Source organism: Brachyistius frenatus, unplaced genomic scaffold (genome assembly GCF_029030835.1).
Source record: "Brachyistius frenatus isolate BFR_SWC_R1_liver_20210118 unplaced genomic scaffold, ASM2903083v1 Contig_24, whole genome shotgun sequence".
NCBI lineage: Eukaryota > Metazoa > Chordata > Actinopteri > Embiotocidae > Brachyistius > Brachyistius frenatus.
In genome coordinates this window covers 2847905-2863989 of record NW_027210623.1, presented here as the reverse complement: position 1 = coordinate 2863989, position 16085 = coordinate 2847905, and the positions used below count along the sequence as shown (strand labels likewise).

At 38.5% G+C, this 16085-nt stretch overlaps 1 protein-coding gene across 1 annotated transcript; it reads left to right on the top strand.

Annotated features, from left to right (window-relative positions):
* Positions 1-7971: 7971 nt before the first annotated feature.
* On the top strand, positions 7972-15246 carry LOC138620405 (ephrin-B2a-like). The gene is made up of 5 exons (XM_069697578.1): positions 7972-8159; positions 8988-9271; positions 10446-10538; positions 13108-13224; positions 14350-15246. Exons 1-5 carry the CDS (start codon positions 8056-8058, stop codon positions 14727-14729), a joined length of 978 nt encoding a protein of 325 aa, XP_069553679.1. The 5' UTR covers positions 7972-8055; the 3' UTR covers positions 14730-15246.
* Positions 15247-16085: the final 839 nt, after the last annotated feature.

Here is a 16085-nt window from a genome sequence, read left to right as displayed (position 1 = left end):
CCTTCATTTTTAGCATGTCATTTTATTACTTCAAATGGGTACAGAACACAGAGCTAATGAAACCAGTTTATAAACACATTTTCTGGACAAAAACTAGCGAAAGTAATGACACACATGACAAAACATAAAACAAAAAAATACATGTACATTTCTGCCAAATTTACCACACATTTATTACATGTGTATTTTAAAATACATGGCGATGCAAAACATTTGATCCTGTTGAATCTATACATTTCTAATAGAGGAGGTCAAGCTAATGCCAGTCGCTCAATCTTCACATTTAATTTGATTGATGAAAACACTGTGATGGTTGTTGACAGGTAAAAGAAAAAAGACCTCACAAACAGACTAAATGAATTAACAAGCTGTATTTGCTTTGGACAAATACACCCAAATTAGATCAAATGATTAGAAGTTGAAATGTTGCCGTGACAACTCATTTCCATCATATCAAAGTGACAGAACCACATCCCTTTTTTTTTTTTTTTTTTATATTAGTTCTACATTTGTCACCCAAATGTGCCAGCACGTTGTTGTACATATTAATTATCGTACATTTTGAATTATTTACTGCAGTTAAACAAGTTTCTTATCTTTTCAAATCTAATTTAAAGCCCAATGTTTACAGGTGAGGCGGCTCTAAATTGTGATGTGAACTGTATGAAAACTGGACGTTAACACGAAGTGAGAGATTTGAGTCTATAAACCCAGCAGGTTAATCCCTGCATCATTCTAACTGCGCGAGAGCTTTTAGATTTGACTGTGTCGCTGCCATCGTGGGATCTTTTGAATGCGAGGCCATTTCTAAGAAGAACGTGATGCGCTCAGTTTTTAAATCGACGATTGGTAATCATTGGAGTTTCCAGCAAGCCGATGGGATGAATTCGAGTCAACCAAATTTTGATCCATGAATCGTTGGTGCGGTGTCCATGACGGGCCATCTGAGTCCCCGGATTTGAATTGCTCTGAATAGTTCAAGTTAGTTTTTAGAGTTTCACATCAGGGTGAAGCTTTTGTTGGGGAGACAACAGATTCCTCTTAAGTTACATCTACCAATCTATTATGTACATGATATAAATATAATACATTGAGAGTTATTGACAAATCCTCAAACAACCTTAGATAGAAATTGAGGGGGAAATATGCAAGCATTTATGTATTGAATATTTTCACAGAATCATTAGACGGGGATTAATATTTCCAATAAACAAAAAACTGAGACGTGCGTATATTTAAAGTAGTTTGTAGAATTGAATCATAACCAGTGTCGGTCTTTCCATAGCTGACGCTCACCCACACTTCCTTTAAACCTGCTAAATTTAGATGCTGGGGTTTTGATCAGGGTAAAATGTGTTAGTATTTCACAGTAAAAGAGCAGGAATGAAATACAAATGTTGTTGCTCTTTGTAGATATTAATTGTGTAATACTGTTTTAAAACAAATGCTGTTGGTCTAAAACAGATGTCTGTGTATGAAAATGAAATATATATCTTTTAAAGAATAAGAAATCATCTCTGCGGTTTGTCTGAATTTCCCCCTCAGGATGTCACAATGAGAACACGCAGACCAAGACCGAATGACGGCATAGAGAGCTCAAAATGTTAGAAGATCATATCAGCTGTCTTTCTGTCGGCCTCTCATGCATATCCCACATATGACAGTTAAACACAGTGAACAGGGCTTCAGTTGGCCCACGTGGAAACAGATTTGCATGTAGAAACAGAAAAAGAACGTTTTTTTTTTTTCTCACTGACCAAAAATGCACATTGGTTTTCATTTGTGGTTTCCTCTATAGCTTGTGAACGAAATGAAATTAGGTGAGAGTATCAGTAAAGGTGACAAGATTTTACATTTTGGGGCTTCTGTTGGAGTTCAAGGGAAGATTAAGATCTGATTTCATCTGAAAACCTAAATATAGTTTCCCTTTGACGTAGAGACATATTAAAAAAAAAAAAAAAAAAAAAAATTATGATTCTCTTCACAATGCACAACTGCTTTTAAAATGAAAGTTGAAACTTATAGAGAGACTTCCTTCCTAAATTTATGAGAGGAGGCAGAAAGCCAGACATGAAGAAGTGAGGACAGTGAATTTCCAGTATGTGTGTGTGGGGGGTGCCCTGCTGCAGCTCCGCTTCTTCCCCCGCCTCTTCATGTTCTTTCAACCTTTTCCTTTCAACTACTACATCATCGATCTATTTTGTGTTTTCTCCTCGACGTGCTCAGAGGAATGTGATGTAAATGAGACAAAAAGTCCGGTGGGTGAGATATAAGAAAACAAAAGTAGCTTGCATGAAACCAAAGTAAAAGTCAGACAGTGCTGTTGTCAGTGCTGGAGACGGGCAGATGACTGTGTGTGTGTGTGTGTGTGTGTGTGTGTGTGTGTGTGTGTGTGTGTGTGTGTGTGTGTGTGTGTGTGTGTGTGTGTTGTATGGGGAGGGTGGTAGCGAGAATAGATGGGACAGCACCTCTCCTCAGAAAAAGAGCAATATGAGTTGGTTTGTGCAGGCACTAAGATTCTGGGACAGTTGATGGGTAGCATTTGTAACGAGGATCATTCGCAGCATCAGTCATTTCGTGGAAAAGGGTCTTTGTCAAATTCCCCGCTGGTGACACTCCCATAACTGACATGAATCCTTTTCATTTCACGACCCCGCACAGTCATAACGTGCAGTGATCGTACAGGTGGCTTGATGAGAAACGGGGGCTTGATATCTGGTAGAAATATATCAATAATATGAAAATGTTTTCAACAATGAAATGATGCCGGACACAATAATCTATTCAAAAATCACGAGAAGTTTGTTTTATCGAAGTTCAAAATCTAACAGAATCCAGGACAAGCTGGCTAGATCTGCAACCACCGCTCCTGACTCTTCCTGCAGCGCCACCATGAGGTTAACATGTGGTTTTTCTAACTGTTGAAAGTTACAAAGTTAAAAGTTGTGATTTTAAGGGAAATTTACCTCAATTATTAAACAGATTTCCCGAAACTTGGCTCACACACATGCACGTTCCCCTCAGGATGGATTTTAATCGTGAAGGTGATCCCCCAACCTCTTTCTCAAGCACCATCATCACGTCAAATTGTACTTTGGTTTATTTCCTTCAGCCTCAGCCGTACCTCAGCGCTAACTGTTAGCATGCAAAGTTGAAGAACACAGCGCCCATCTTATCTGATGAACACCTTTGTTGTCATTGTCAGCATGTCGCATTTAGTTCAAAGTGTTGCCGTGTTTTGCCTCAAAGAGCTGCCAGTTGTAAACTGTGTCCCTTGAAGGCACAATTCGAGTCAGCTGTTTAGTGAAAAGTTTAGTCGCGCTGAAGAAGTGACCAAATAAAGCATAATCCAGCCAGGCAGGAAACACAGCTGATCTTTCAGCGAGCTGTTGATGGATACTATTATCACATGATGCAATGCGCAGAAGAAACAGAGGCGTTGCTCACAGCTGGAAAAAGGATTTAAATGAATTGTTGATGATACAGCTCCAGAGAGATATAGGAGAGCAAAAGATAAATCAGTTGTGGTCATGAAGTTTAACATTCAAACGTTCATTTTTTTATTCCCGCTACTAAAACAGTAGAATATGACGGCCGGCGTGTCGTACACACGGTATAGAATCAGTAGGTTTTTGTAGTGTGGATTTGGGACACAGTGTCAGTGCTATTTCTTGAGGGAAAGTAAGAAAACCAACTACTTCTGCATTTAGGTCCTCCTTTATTGAAGCACAAACCTCGGACAGTTCTGCTTTACAGGTCGGCCTTAAACTATTATATCGGCTCTATCAAATTTTACGTTGCCTTCAGATTCATTTGAAGTGCGAGTTTAATAGCTGCCTCTCTGACTCATATCTATTGTGCCTACATTGTCTCTCGCTTTATTGAAACCCTCCGAATATCACAATTCAATTTCTTTAAAAATTAGTCTGAACATGGGCAGATTACATTTTTACACATGTAGTTTATAACCAAGAAACACACATGTATTTTCTTCCGTAGGCAGCATTTACATACAATATAAATGTCATTTTACTGCAAATTCTATTGCGTGATTGTAATTGTCTTTTCAGTCATTTTGTTTCAAGGGGATTTTACATGACTCACGCACAAGTATATAAAAGACATGTAAACCCACATGCTGATTTACTGTTCAATGAGAGAGAGCAACAGACAAACATAGAGGGAGGAGAGAAAACAGAAGAGACTGAAGAAGGGAAGCGGCATTACTGCTGAAAGAGGAAGTGCTGTGGATGTGGAGACAGGTCAGTCGCTACCTAACATACTATTATAACAAACACACACACACGAAGACTAGCTTCCTGACAACCTCTAAGCTCAGATCAGTATCTTGATTTGAAGCCAGAGTCGACACAACAGCACCTGTTATTTCCTGTTTTTGCTCATAATGTCTCTGGAGAGATACAAAACTTTACTGACACTTCCGCTTCCTCACACCTGAACTTTATCAGTCCTACTAAACTTGTCCAGGTAGCTGGTTTGACTGCAAATATAATCTCTTATCATCATTTAGGGGGTCACAGAGATTTCTAATGGTACCAAACATGTCAGGCCAAGTTACAGGGAAAGGACTAAATGATATTTCCTTTGAAACTTATTTTGTTTGGGGGGGGGAATATAACTTGGCCAGTCAGAGAATTGACATTCAAAGTGCTAAATGTGTATATATATATATATATATATATATTTTTAATGGTGCATTTTGGGCAATAAAATCAGAGTTTAGAAAGAAATATCCGAGTATTTATCAAAAGCGACACACAAACTTCCCCCCTCCGAGCTTAACTTAAAAATCTGGACTTTTTTTTTTTTTTTTTTTTTTTTTTTTAGAGCAGATTGGATTTATTAAAAAAAAAAAAAAAAAAAAAAGTCTTAACAAATGTTGTGTTTTATTCAAGTAAAAGAAATGTTGTTTTCTTGTAATCCAATCTTTAAAATCTTTGTGGTTGTAGCTGAAATCTATGTGCCCACAAAGTCACAGCAATTTGCAGCTCCGTAGTTTCACAGGGAATTAAACACTGCTGTTCAAACTGTTGAAATGCTCTTTCAAAGCCAGCCGCTGATCTGATCGGTGCGTCTGACACCCCCCCCCCGCCTGCAGGACACCAGCAGTGACGGAAGCATGGGCGGCACGAGGCAGCCTTTAAATGCAGTCCCAGGTTGAGGTTAATGCTAATCGTGATAGGGGTTGTTCATTGGCAGACACCTAACATGTTAGCATTAGCTTCAATTTGGGACATCTCACAAACAAAGTGGAGAAGGTGGCGATGCTCGGACTGGTAGAGAGTGATTTATGGTAAGGAGAGCGCAGCGTAAAGAGACAGGGTGAGGGGCTGTAATGGACCAACTGTTCTGTCACATACACTCTATACACTCTATGAGGAAGTATTCACGTCCTTAATGAAGTAATCCTACTTTCAAATCCGGTAAAAGTACATATGTACAGGCAGCAAAATGGAAAGTAAAAATACTGGTTTGAGCCATCTGACTCGTCACTAATCACATGATTAGATTGTTAATATACTGTTGGAGCTGCAGGTGGAGTTTGAACCGCTTTATATCCAGAGTCAGCACACAAATATGAGAGAAAAGAGGAAGAAACAACACTCTGATCCACAAATCTTCATTTTCAGTTTTTGTTTTGTTTGTTTTGTTGCATTTTTCTGTAATGTTTGATTTTTGGTGAGAATTAAATCGCTTGAAAATGTATTGAAATAAAACCTTGAGAAGTTTGGAGGGAAAAATCACCTATATTTTGGTGGAGCTGTTTACAACTCGTAGACATGTTGAATGTGGGTCCGACTACACAGATTCAGACATCAGAGGTCAAACAGGCTTAAAACCACCGGTGTAATCTTTAGCAATGTGTTGTAAAAAGCTTGTTATGTTCTCCATTGTCTCAAATCTTCATCTGAAAAGTAACCAAAAGATGATAAATAAATGTAGTGGAGTAGAAAGTACAATATTTCCCTCTGAAGTACCTCAAAATTGTATTTATACTTGAGTAAATGTTTCCACCCCTGTAACTGTCACAGCTCTTGTCACAGCTCTGTTCCACGTGAAGCTGTAAAGATGCTGCTGTAACAATAAAGCTTTCAACGCATCTTTGATTCCTATTTGGTATTTTTTTTTTACCCAAAAACAGCTGGTAATTGACCTACAACCTTTTCATGGTCTAAAACGGTCTCTTAAAACTCACCGACGGGTAGACGTTGCTTCTTTGAATTTTCCTTGACTCCTTTATCTTTCCACAGAGTAAAAGAGATTTGATTTTTCAAACCAAGTTTTAATCAATCCAGAGGACACTCAAGAGGAATTTCCACCACAAAGCAGTTACAAGATCTCCGAAAACCTGAAGCCTGAGCACCCAAATAATTAGAGCGCAAATCGTACCATCCTTTATGTTGGCCACGCAGGTGCAGTAGGATGTCCGTACACTGAGGACACACCCATCTTGAATGTAGTTACATTAACATCAGTCACATACGGAGAAGGATGGAACTGGTTTTGCAGTATGTAAGCATTGTGATTCAGACTACATAATAGATCCTAATTTGCACTTTATTTTGCTTAATTTTCCAATTGTGAGTGAATTTGCTCCGCCAAAATTAAGTGGATCTGAAATGGTTGCAATTTGAGACAACGGAAATGAAAGTTTTAGTGACAGCTAAATGAAAAAACATCATCAAACAAACCGAAATTGGGTTACAACAAGAACTTGAAAATTCCCTTAGTTTCATGTTAGATTTATTCTCACTTTTACGGTTTGCCTCTTTATTGATCAGAAATGCTTCAGACCTGAACTTGTGTTTTGTGTTATGTTTGGAATCTGCAAGCTTAAATGCATGACAAGAAGAAAAAAAAATCATTCATTAAACATCTGAGGCTCGTGTGTCTGAAGTTTGTAGCTGCTTGTCCAATTTTATGTTTACATGAGAAAACATTTCTGCAAATTGCATTCCCTGTGTGGTGCATGTCGAGGTTTAAATTAATTATAAATATGAAAGATGTTGCCAGCACTTTGAGCGCACACAGCCCAGTCTGTTCCTGACAGAAATGCACACATCTCTGTGCAGCTCAGCTGACATTTGTGGTGCTTTAGTCTTGTGAAAGAAGCCCTGCGTAATCTTTTAAACCACTTTGTCATGAGTTCAGACTCCCTGAAAATCAGAGGATTACAGTCTTGGATCCTTACAGGGCAGAATATCTAGGACTTTAAAGAAAATCCACTCATCTCAACTCATCCATACAACAAAGATTTTAAACATAATCATCCATATTAAAACAAAAAGCACGACAATTAAACAGTATTCTCAGGATGTAGTGGTGGATTTCTTAAACTCAGCTGCTTGCAGTTTTAAAGGTTCTTCAGGAGTTTGTCTAAAGTTTTTAAAGTGTCCTGGTTCATTTAAGGTAATCACTGACTCAGTTGTCTCTCTATTTGTAACCAGATGAGTGTTTCTGTATGGATTCATTAGGATGCCAAAAATCATTAAAAGCCCATTTTAACATGAGAAAAGTAGAAAATGATGGGAAAAGTAAAAATTTCACAATTTCACCAGAAGTTCTTTTTAGAAATGTTTGAAGAGGTTAAACTGGTCTTTGACATTTACACCAACAAAAATAAAGCTTTAAAAAAAATTTAAAAAAATAAAATCTTGATATGTATCTCGGTTGAATTCATATCCAGAAATGTACCAATCAAAGTGCCCAGCAGTGCCCGGTCCCTCCCACGCACGAGCCTGTATATGGGCGGACCGGTGGGTCAGCTGATGACTAAAACATTCCGCACAGTCTCTGTCCCCCGATACACGGATTTCGTCGCACGAATGATTTTGTAGCCAATTACGCACAATGTGGAACATTTCATGCAACCGCAGGAGGAAGACTCGCAACTTGGTGGTGGGATTTCACTCAGGAATGTGTCCTCTGCGCGCACCAGGAGCCGCCGGAGACATGAAGAGGCGACAGGTTTTAGCCCGTTTCTACTTTGTTTTATGATACTGAGACGCTGCGCACCTGCGATTCATTCCTGTGATGGGGAGAAGCACATGGAGCTGCGGTGCCGTGATCCTGCTGGCCATTTGCTCCTGTCGCGCCGTCACTCTGGAGTCCATCCACTGGAGTAGCTCCAATGCAAAGTGAGTGGGTAAATCAGTGTCTGGTGAATTCAACTTTCTGCATCTGCTTTGTGCCTGTAGTGTCACCTAATTAACAAAGTTAGAGAGAAGAGCAGCAACTCTTAAACTGCAAACCGAGAGCTTTTAGTCGATTCATTGTTTCGTTAATTGACAGAAAATGAGTGAATTGCAGTTCTGATAAGCTACTAAGAGTTTAAGTCATTTATAAATGTCAAATGCCAGACGTCCTTTAATGCAGCTTGAATTTGTTGCTTCTTTTGATATATTAAAACTAAACAAATTATTTATTTGATTTATGTAATATTAGAAAACATTGAAAAATGCACCTCACAAACTCCTTAAGTCCAAAGTGTCATCTACAAATTGGTTGTTTGATATTGAGTTTAGTATTGAAATCTGCACATAAGCTGAAATGATACGATTTTTTTTGGCATATTTGCAGTCAAAATGGGTCAAAGGATTAATTGCTTACAGAAGTTGCAAAATAATTTTCTGTTGATCCATTAATCTATTGATCTTTGCAGTTTTAAAACTGAAAATCTTTGGGCTTTAGCCTTTTGTACAGATAAAACAAACAATCTAAAACATCTCCTTGGTGTTTGTTTGACTTGTGAGGGGACATTTTCACTAATACATCAAATAATTTAACAGTAAAACTTTTGAAAAGCTCATTTTCTTCTGTGGTTAAAAGTCAGAAACATTGGCACTTTGTGATTCATTAGTTTAAGCAAACAGTCATGTAATGATGCTTCAGTCCGTGCTGTTTAAGGTCATTTTTTAAGTATAATTTCTTCTCTTTTATTCCCCCTTTCTGCCTCTTGCACATAGATTTACTCGAGGTCAGGGTCTGGTCCTGTTCCCTCAGATCGGGGACAAGATGGACATTGTGTGTCCGCGGGCAGATGCTTCCTCTGGGGGAGAGGAGGAGTTTTACAGAGTCTTCCTGGTCTCCCGAAGTCAGATGGAGAGCTGCACCATTGACAAGACGGACACACCTCTGCTGAACTGTGACAAGCCTCACCGCGACGTCAAGTTCACGTTCAAGTTTCAGGAGTTCAGCCCCAACCTCTGGGGCTTGGAGTTCCTCAAGGGGAAGGACTATTATATCACCTGTGAGTTAGTGAAGCCATGGCTGTCACGAGTGTCGCACACGTTCCTACTCGTGCATACTGTACGTGCAAATCAGGACGGAGACACAAGCTGCTGGTTCCTACAGGTGGAACGGCGTTTGCACCAATGCTAGCAACTGTTTCTTCTTCTGTTTTTTTTTTTTTTTCCCTGGGTAAAAAGGAAGCCATCATCCTTGGCTCCAGCTCAATTTGTCAGTTTGCGTGAGAATCAAAAAAATGTGGCCTCGTTATTGGGACGCTGTCGGTTGAACCAGAATCTTGGTGGCAAGTGATGCATGAGATGGAGAGCAAGTCTGACTTGCTCTCCATGAGCAAGTCTGACCGTGTAGCCTCACCCACCTCGCCACGCTCTGACAGCACACTTCGCTCTGGCAGGCCAGTGTGATTCCAAGGGCTTACATGCCCCAAATCACACAAGGCTTTTACAGCATCAGGCAGATTTGATGGGAGCTTTCATGGCAACGTGGCTTGTAGCCTGTGAAATGTTGTTATCTGACCTAAATGCTGCTAACAAGTCTACGTGTGTGTGAGTGACAGGGGTGAACGAGAGTTCTTGGTGTGTGTGTTTATGTGAGTTTAGTTGAGTTGCTGCGATGCCAGTTACTTCTTCAAAAGGCTAGCTGCTAAACTATTTTTATTCATGCATCTAAAGCTCAAATGTGGTTAGTTGACTCCATCAGAATATTAACCTCGGTTTCCTGTTTATTAAGTGCACTTGGCTGAAACTGATGCAGCCAAATGCAACAGTTCTGCAATAAATCCTCTCATCATGAAGGTTGTAATGTTCAGTTCTTGTTGAAACCGTTTTAGTGATTTGGCTTTGTGGTCATTTTGGAGGATATAGTGAGCTCTGGCTTAATTTGTGATGAGCATTTTTAATTGTTTTTTGATTTATATAATGGAAAATGCAAATTATTTGGTGGCGCTCTAGTTGTATTTTTTGTGTTTTTCTTTTACACACTGTGATAATGTATATGCCGTTTCATAGTTGTGCTATGTTTGGCATCTTTTTGCATAAGTGATGCAACATTTGGCAACCGGCTAAACTGCAAAGAAATCAAGGGAACCATGCATCGCTTAACAATTTTGTATTAGGTTGATTTCCCGAAACCTCAAAACAAAATAATGTATTTTGCCTTCTCTCTCTGCTTGTCAGCCACCTCTACAGGCTCTCTGCAAGGTCTGGATAATACTAATGGAGGGGTGTGTAGGACCAAATCCATGAAGCTGGTTCTGAGAGTCGGCCAAAGTAAGCACTTTGTGTTTGGATGTATGTTTGGCAACCTGTGTGTAAAGCTTTGAGAAAGACAGACGCACCATGATACAGCTATGTGACAAACGCTACTAAAGGAACAACAACAATAATGATGGTTTCATTTAGTTTATTGTACGTGTATTACGATAGTATCATCGTCTCTCTTGAATTACTGAGTGGTCAGATAATCTCAGTCATCCACTGATTCTCTTGAGGAGAGATTGCTGTTATGAATTATCTCAAATCCCTAATTCAACCCACTGGCAGTTTAAAGCCATCAGTATTATCCTACATGCAATCATTTCAGATGAGGATGGCGGTCAATAGAATTTTTTTTCCCTGTATTAATGTCAGTATTATATCATGTATATCCAATATAAATGTCAGAGCAGCCAGTGGTCCATCTTTATTATTTCTTGCGCTGATCACACATTCAAATTTAACAAAAAAATGATTCATAATTCTCTCTCCTCTTACTTTAAATGTCCTGAAAATAAATCACTGTAAAATTCAAACAGAAACACGTGGTTTCTTATATATATATATATTAAGATGACATTATCATTTTATTAGTTAAGCAACCTGACATTGAACTTGTTTACACATTTGTGGCATGACAGTGTACTATATTAACTCCACAAGAAGAAATTGGACAAATGCTTTGATTCTGTATGTTTTTCTAAAAACTTTAGAAGCTAAATCTATTAAAGGCCCAAAATGTAGTTTTCTGACCTCAGAATGTGAAGTATTATTTTTTTATCAATTATTCAAGGGTTTGAGTTAGAGATGAAAAATCTGCATTTCGGGAGTTTCTCAACTGATCATAACTGAAAATATTGAGCTGTTTTCCTGCTGTGTTTACAAACGCCGCTTGTGTAAACAAACCTTATCCAGCGACAGGAAAATATGAATAACTCGGATTTAGTTGTAATCTTGTTTTATTATTCACATATATTAATAATCCTGTCAATCAGGTTGAGAGTTGTTGCAGTTGTGTCGGTTTTGGATTTACAGATTTTAAAACTGAAAATCTCCTCATTAGTTTGTACATTCACAGTAAATGGTGATGTTAGTAAATTTAAATGAACGGAAAATGAATGATAAAACATTTAAGAAAAAACTAGTTTGATAACTCACACTGAGCATAAAGATGTTAATGTATGTGTGTTGTCCTCACAAATCAATAAATTAAATTTCATTCTAGTTTATTTGCTGCTTACTTAAAGTCTGTCTACTGTGATGAATTTCTTATTTATGTTTGTTTGGAAAACTGCTCAAAGCCAGTTGCACAAATAATTGTAATTTGTGGCATTAAGTGCAGTTACTCTGTAATTTTTGTTGTTCTTGACTCTTCTAGAAGTTTGCAGATTGTACCTTAAACTCTCATCAGACTCTATTTAAAGGGGCACTGCAGCAATTTAGTACACCACTGACAAACTTGAAAAGCATTCATAGAAGAAGTATTCAAAACTTTTGATTAAGTCAAAATATCAATGCAGTAAAAATGTAGTAAAAGTCCTGCATGAAAAATCCTACCTTAATTAAAGAACAGACATTTGAGCAACATGTGTATTTAAACTATCAGAATTAATTTTGTTTTATCATCATACAACATTGTAAGAGTGTTAATATTGACACAACCATGTCCAATTTATTTCAAGTACTAGTAGTTTCCAACCTGTGGATCTGGCTGCTCCAAAGGGTCAAAAGATAAACATGATGAGTTTTGAGGTCATTAATGAGAAGAAGAGGAGAGAAAAAAAATAACTGATTCGAGAATCAGCTTTAGTTTTCTTGGACTTTGATCAAAAAATGTTTTGTTTTGTATGGTATTGATTCATTGGCCTGTAACAGTTACTCACATTAAACCATGTTTGAAGTTTAGAGCGTAAATCTCCAGTGGAGCTGCAGAAAAATCACACATTTGAAACGGACAAGGTTTTTGTAAATGGTCAGAAGAAAAAATACTGATTAAATCTTTAACATTGTTTTGCACTTTATAAGCCTTTTTGTCTCTATGAATTTTTTTTTAAATGTTACACAAAATAACTAACAATAGCTGTCAAATATATAGAAGTGGCAAATATTTCCCTCTGAAATGCCTCAAAGTTTCTTAAAGGTGTACTTAAGTTGAATTAATGCAGTTACTTTCAATGTTAAAGAATCAAATCAAAGCGAGAAAAAGAGGAACTCAAAGCTGAGGATGCTTAAGTGGTTTCACTTGATGTAATTTTCTCAGACTTGACGATACTCTTCCAGAACCACACAGGAAAATATGCAAATGTCAAAACCAGTGGTGTGCATTCCCTAAAAAAAAAATAGAGATGGCTGCATTCACTTGTGTGTTTGCATGTGTAGGTGGAGAAAGTGAACACATTCATGATTCTAGTCAAGAAAAGAATGAGTCTTCTGCTTTTGATTCTTAGGGACTGATATCAAACACCAATGCTTCAGTGGTCATTGTTCCCACTGTAGCTTCAACAGGAACATTGTGGCTCCTACACCATGAACCTGAGAGGTGTGAGGTGCGGTGATAAAAATTTGTATAACTTTATACTTCCAGACTCTTCAGATCCAACTTCAACTCTTCAGGAGTCTCCTACCAGATTTCCACCTGTACGACCCAAGTCCAAGGCCAAAGACGCCTCCACGAAAGACAAGGACGCAAAAAGTAAAGCTGGTACGGAGACGAACCAAAAACATTGCCTGGAGATTTATGTACACAAATACTGTCTGCAGTTTGACACCAAAGAGCAGACTTTAGCATTCAGGGATGATAAGTGAGCTGACTAAGCAGTTTATTTGGTACATCTTGCTCAAGAAGCTGTGCAATTACTTTTATATTCTTAAAGGTTATAATATGCCATGAAGAAACAAACAACAAATAATTATTAAGGATGTAGTTTGTAGTGTTATTTAATGTTATTATGTTATACCTAAAAATTCATATAAGACGGCTGGAAAATGCTCAGCTTGATATTAAGTGTGTTTGAAATGAGTTTTACACACACACACACACACACACAAACTTAGATTAACTTGTAATTTTTTTGTTGAGTCACTGTTCTTCATTGAAACTATCTATGAACTTGCAAATACCTTTAGTTTCAAAACTTCATTTGTTGGAGTCAAGATGTCCCCTTCTTCACTGAGATGTCCATTCTCAGTTTCCAGTTGCACACTGGACAATGAATGGTGTCCAAATTAGCCGTGATGTGATCAAAAGATTCTATAGCCTGACTGCTGAACACATTACAACTTTAAATTTGTTGTGATTTTGACATTCCCACACTATAATACATTGTGCTTTAAAAATGGCTACCAGGGACATAGAAGTCTACATAATTTGAGTTAAATGGACTTGAACACTAATATAGTCCTCTAAAGACGGATGGATCTGGATTTCAGCTCATAAATCTGAATGTTTTGCTCCATAAATCGAAGGATTTTGAACTCTCCTGTTCTTAGGCTTTTTGCAAATCTACAAACAGAATGAAAAGAATGAAAAATGACCACAAATTGTATCAGAGTTGATGTTACCACAGATCAGGAAACTTCAGACTCAAACCCTCCTGTGATCATGATTCACTGTCAGATGACAGAAAAAGGCAACAGACTATTTACAACTATATGACACTAAAGATTAGAGCATATTCTCTGGTGTCCTGCTTTGACAGCATCCCTTCCCCCCATGTTAGCACCTACTGATCAGGATGTAGCAGGGCATGAGCTGAGTGAAATTGATTTTCAATCTCTGTGCTGGCCTGACTTTGGTCCTTCAGCTCAGTTTCTTCTTCTCCCCCAGACGCAGGACAAACAAACCCCAGTGGCAGCGGTGGCTCCGAGTCGGGACTGTTCATGTGGGTCGTCTGTGGCTGCGTGATCCTCCTTGTGGTCATTGTGATTCTGCTGGCCGTGCTGTGGAGGTGCCGCCACCGTCGCTGCGTCCCAGACAGCCAGCAGTCTGCCTCCGTGTCCCTCAACACTTTGGCTGTGCCGAAGCGGGACAGCATCGGCAGCGACAACAACGGCTCGGACCGCAGCGAAGTTGTCTTTCCAATGCGGGCTTCTGACAGCATGATGTGTCGTCACTATGAACGTGTGAGCAGCGACTACGGCCCCCCTGTGTACATAGTTCAGGAGATAACGCCCCAGAGTCCCACCAACATCTACTACAAAGTCTAATGTTTGCTGCTTTGATGACAGTCTTTGATTAATATGGTGGAAGACATCATTTTCCGCCTCTGTGGACGCAGTTTGAAAGACAATACTTCCATGACTACACTTGTCAAGTGTGAAAAAATGTGGGGAGCTGATCGGAGAGCTGTGGTGCTCTGACTGTGTGCGTGAAACAGACCGACGGCAGTATTATTCTTGGGTCATGCTGCATCGAGTGCACAAAATGTTCTCATTTTGTTTCCTTGATTTATTGAAGAGACAATCAGAGAGGAAACTGGTGTCATAACATATCATTCAGTAGTTGTGTTCAGTTTGTTTTGAGATATGTTTGAAAGTGTGCTGCAAATTTATTTATAAGAAAATAATTATTTGTGATTGTCACCATGTGGCAGCTTCAGCTGTACAGTATGTGTTTTATTTATTTATTTATTTAATTGGAGGAAAAAAAGATTGATATTGTATTCAAACACACTAAATTTACAAGCACTTGTATAGAGATTTCTCACAACTCTGTTGTAATAAGCCATAGTTGTGTGAACTTTGTTTAAAATGCTGTGAACTGAAATGAAATTATGATTTTTTTTTTTTTTTGTGTGGCATTTATTAAACTAAAACGGTTTGAAGGGATTCCACACTCTGTCTGATCAATTCAGCGTCTCCTCAAAGATCTGATCGAGTGTGAACTTCGATTTAAGGCTTTGTTTCCTTTCTGCCTCTGATGAGCTATGGGGGGGAGGGAAGAGGTGCACAGGCAGAAAACAACATGAAGGGGAAATGAAAGTTGGACTCGGAGCAGATGCCGACTAATCATGGGACACTCCCGCAGTGTTTTGAAAGGTTACAACCTTTCGGACATTTGTGTTGATGTTCATTTCAGCTGTGGTTCATGTTAGACTATTTCTAAACAGTTCTCTGACTGATTTTTTTTGGGGGGGTTGGGTGCATGAAATGAGGCACTGAGCATGTCTCGCTATCACTCCTCTAATGGTGCTCCTGGGATCGTGACTGTCATTCTGCAGTTAACACCATGCTGAGTTTTAAACAGTGTCTTATACGGCTGAATGGACAAAATAATGACATAATAGAAGCTGCAGTTTGATATTAGAAAGTGAAGAGTTACCTGGATTTCTTTTTTATTACCTCTGAATAATTGAGTTTATAGTCATATGCCAAAAGTAATCTTACGGGTGGGGCACATGAAAAAAAAAAAACCTTTGTATGCAGTGGAAAAGACAATTAAAAAAAAAAAAAAAAAATCTCTTTTCGAGTGTCTTTGAACCTTTCGCTCATAAAAATATTAAACAGCTGCAGTGTCACCTTTTGCAGGTCAACATATTTGGGTTGTCGGCTTCTAATAAATCT

Excerpts from the sequence above, each read along its gene's own strand:
- LOC138620405 (XM_069697578.1), top strand. The coding sequence starts at position 8,056 with ATGGGGAGAAGCACATGGAGCTGCGGTGCCGTGATCCTGCTGGCCATT. Across the intron at positions 9,272-10,445 it reads GAAGGACTATTATATCACCT|CCACCTCTACAGGCTCTCTG; the intron begins GTGAGTTAGTGA and ends TCTGCTTGTCAG. Across the intron at positions 13,225-14,349 it reads GGACGCAAAAAGTAAAGCTG|ACGCAGGACAAACAAACCCC; the intron begins GTACGGAGACGA and ends CTTCTCCCCCAG.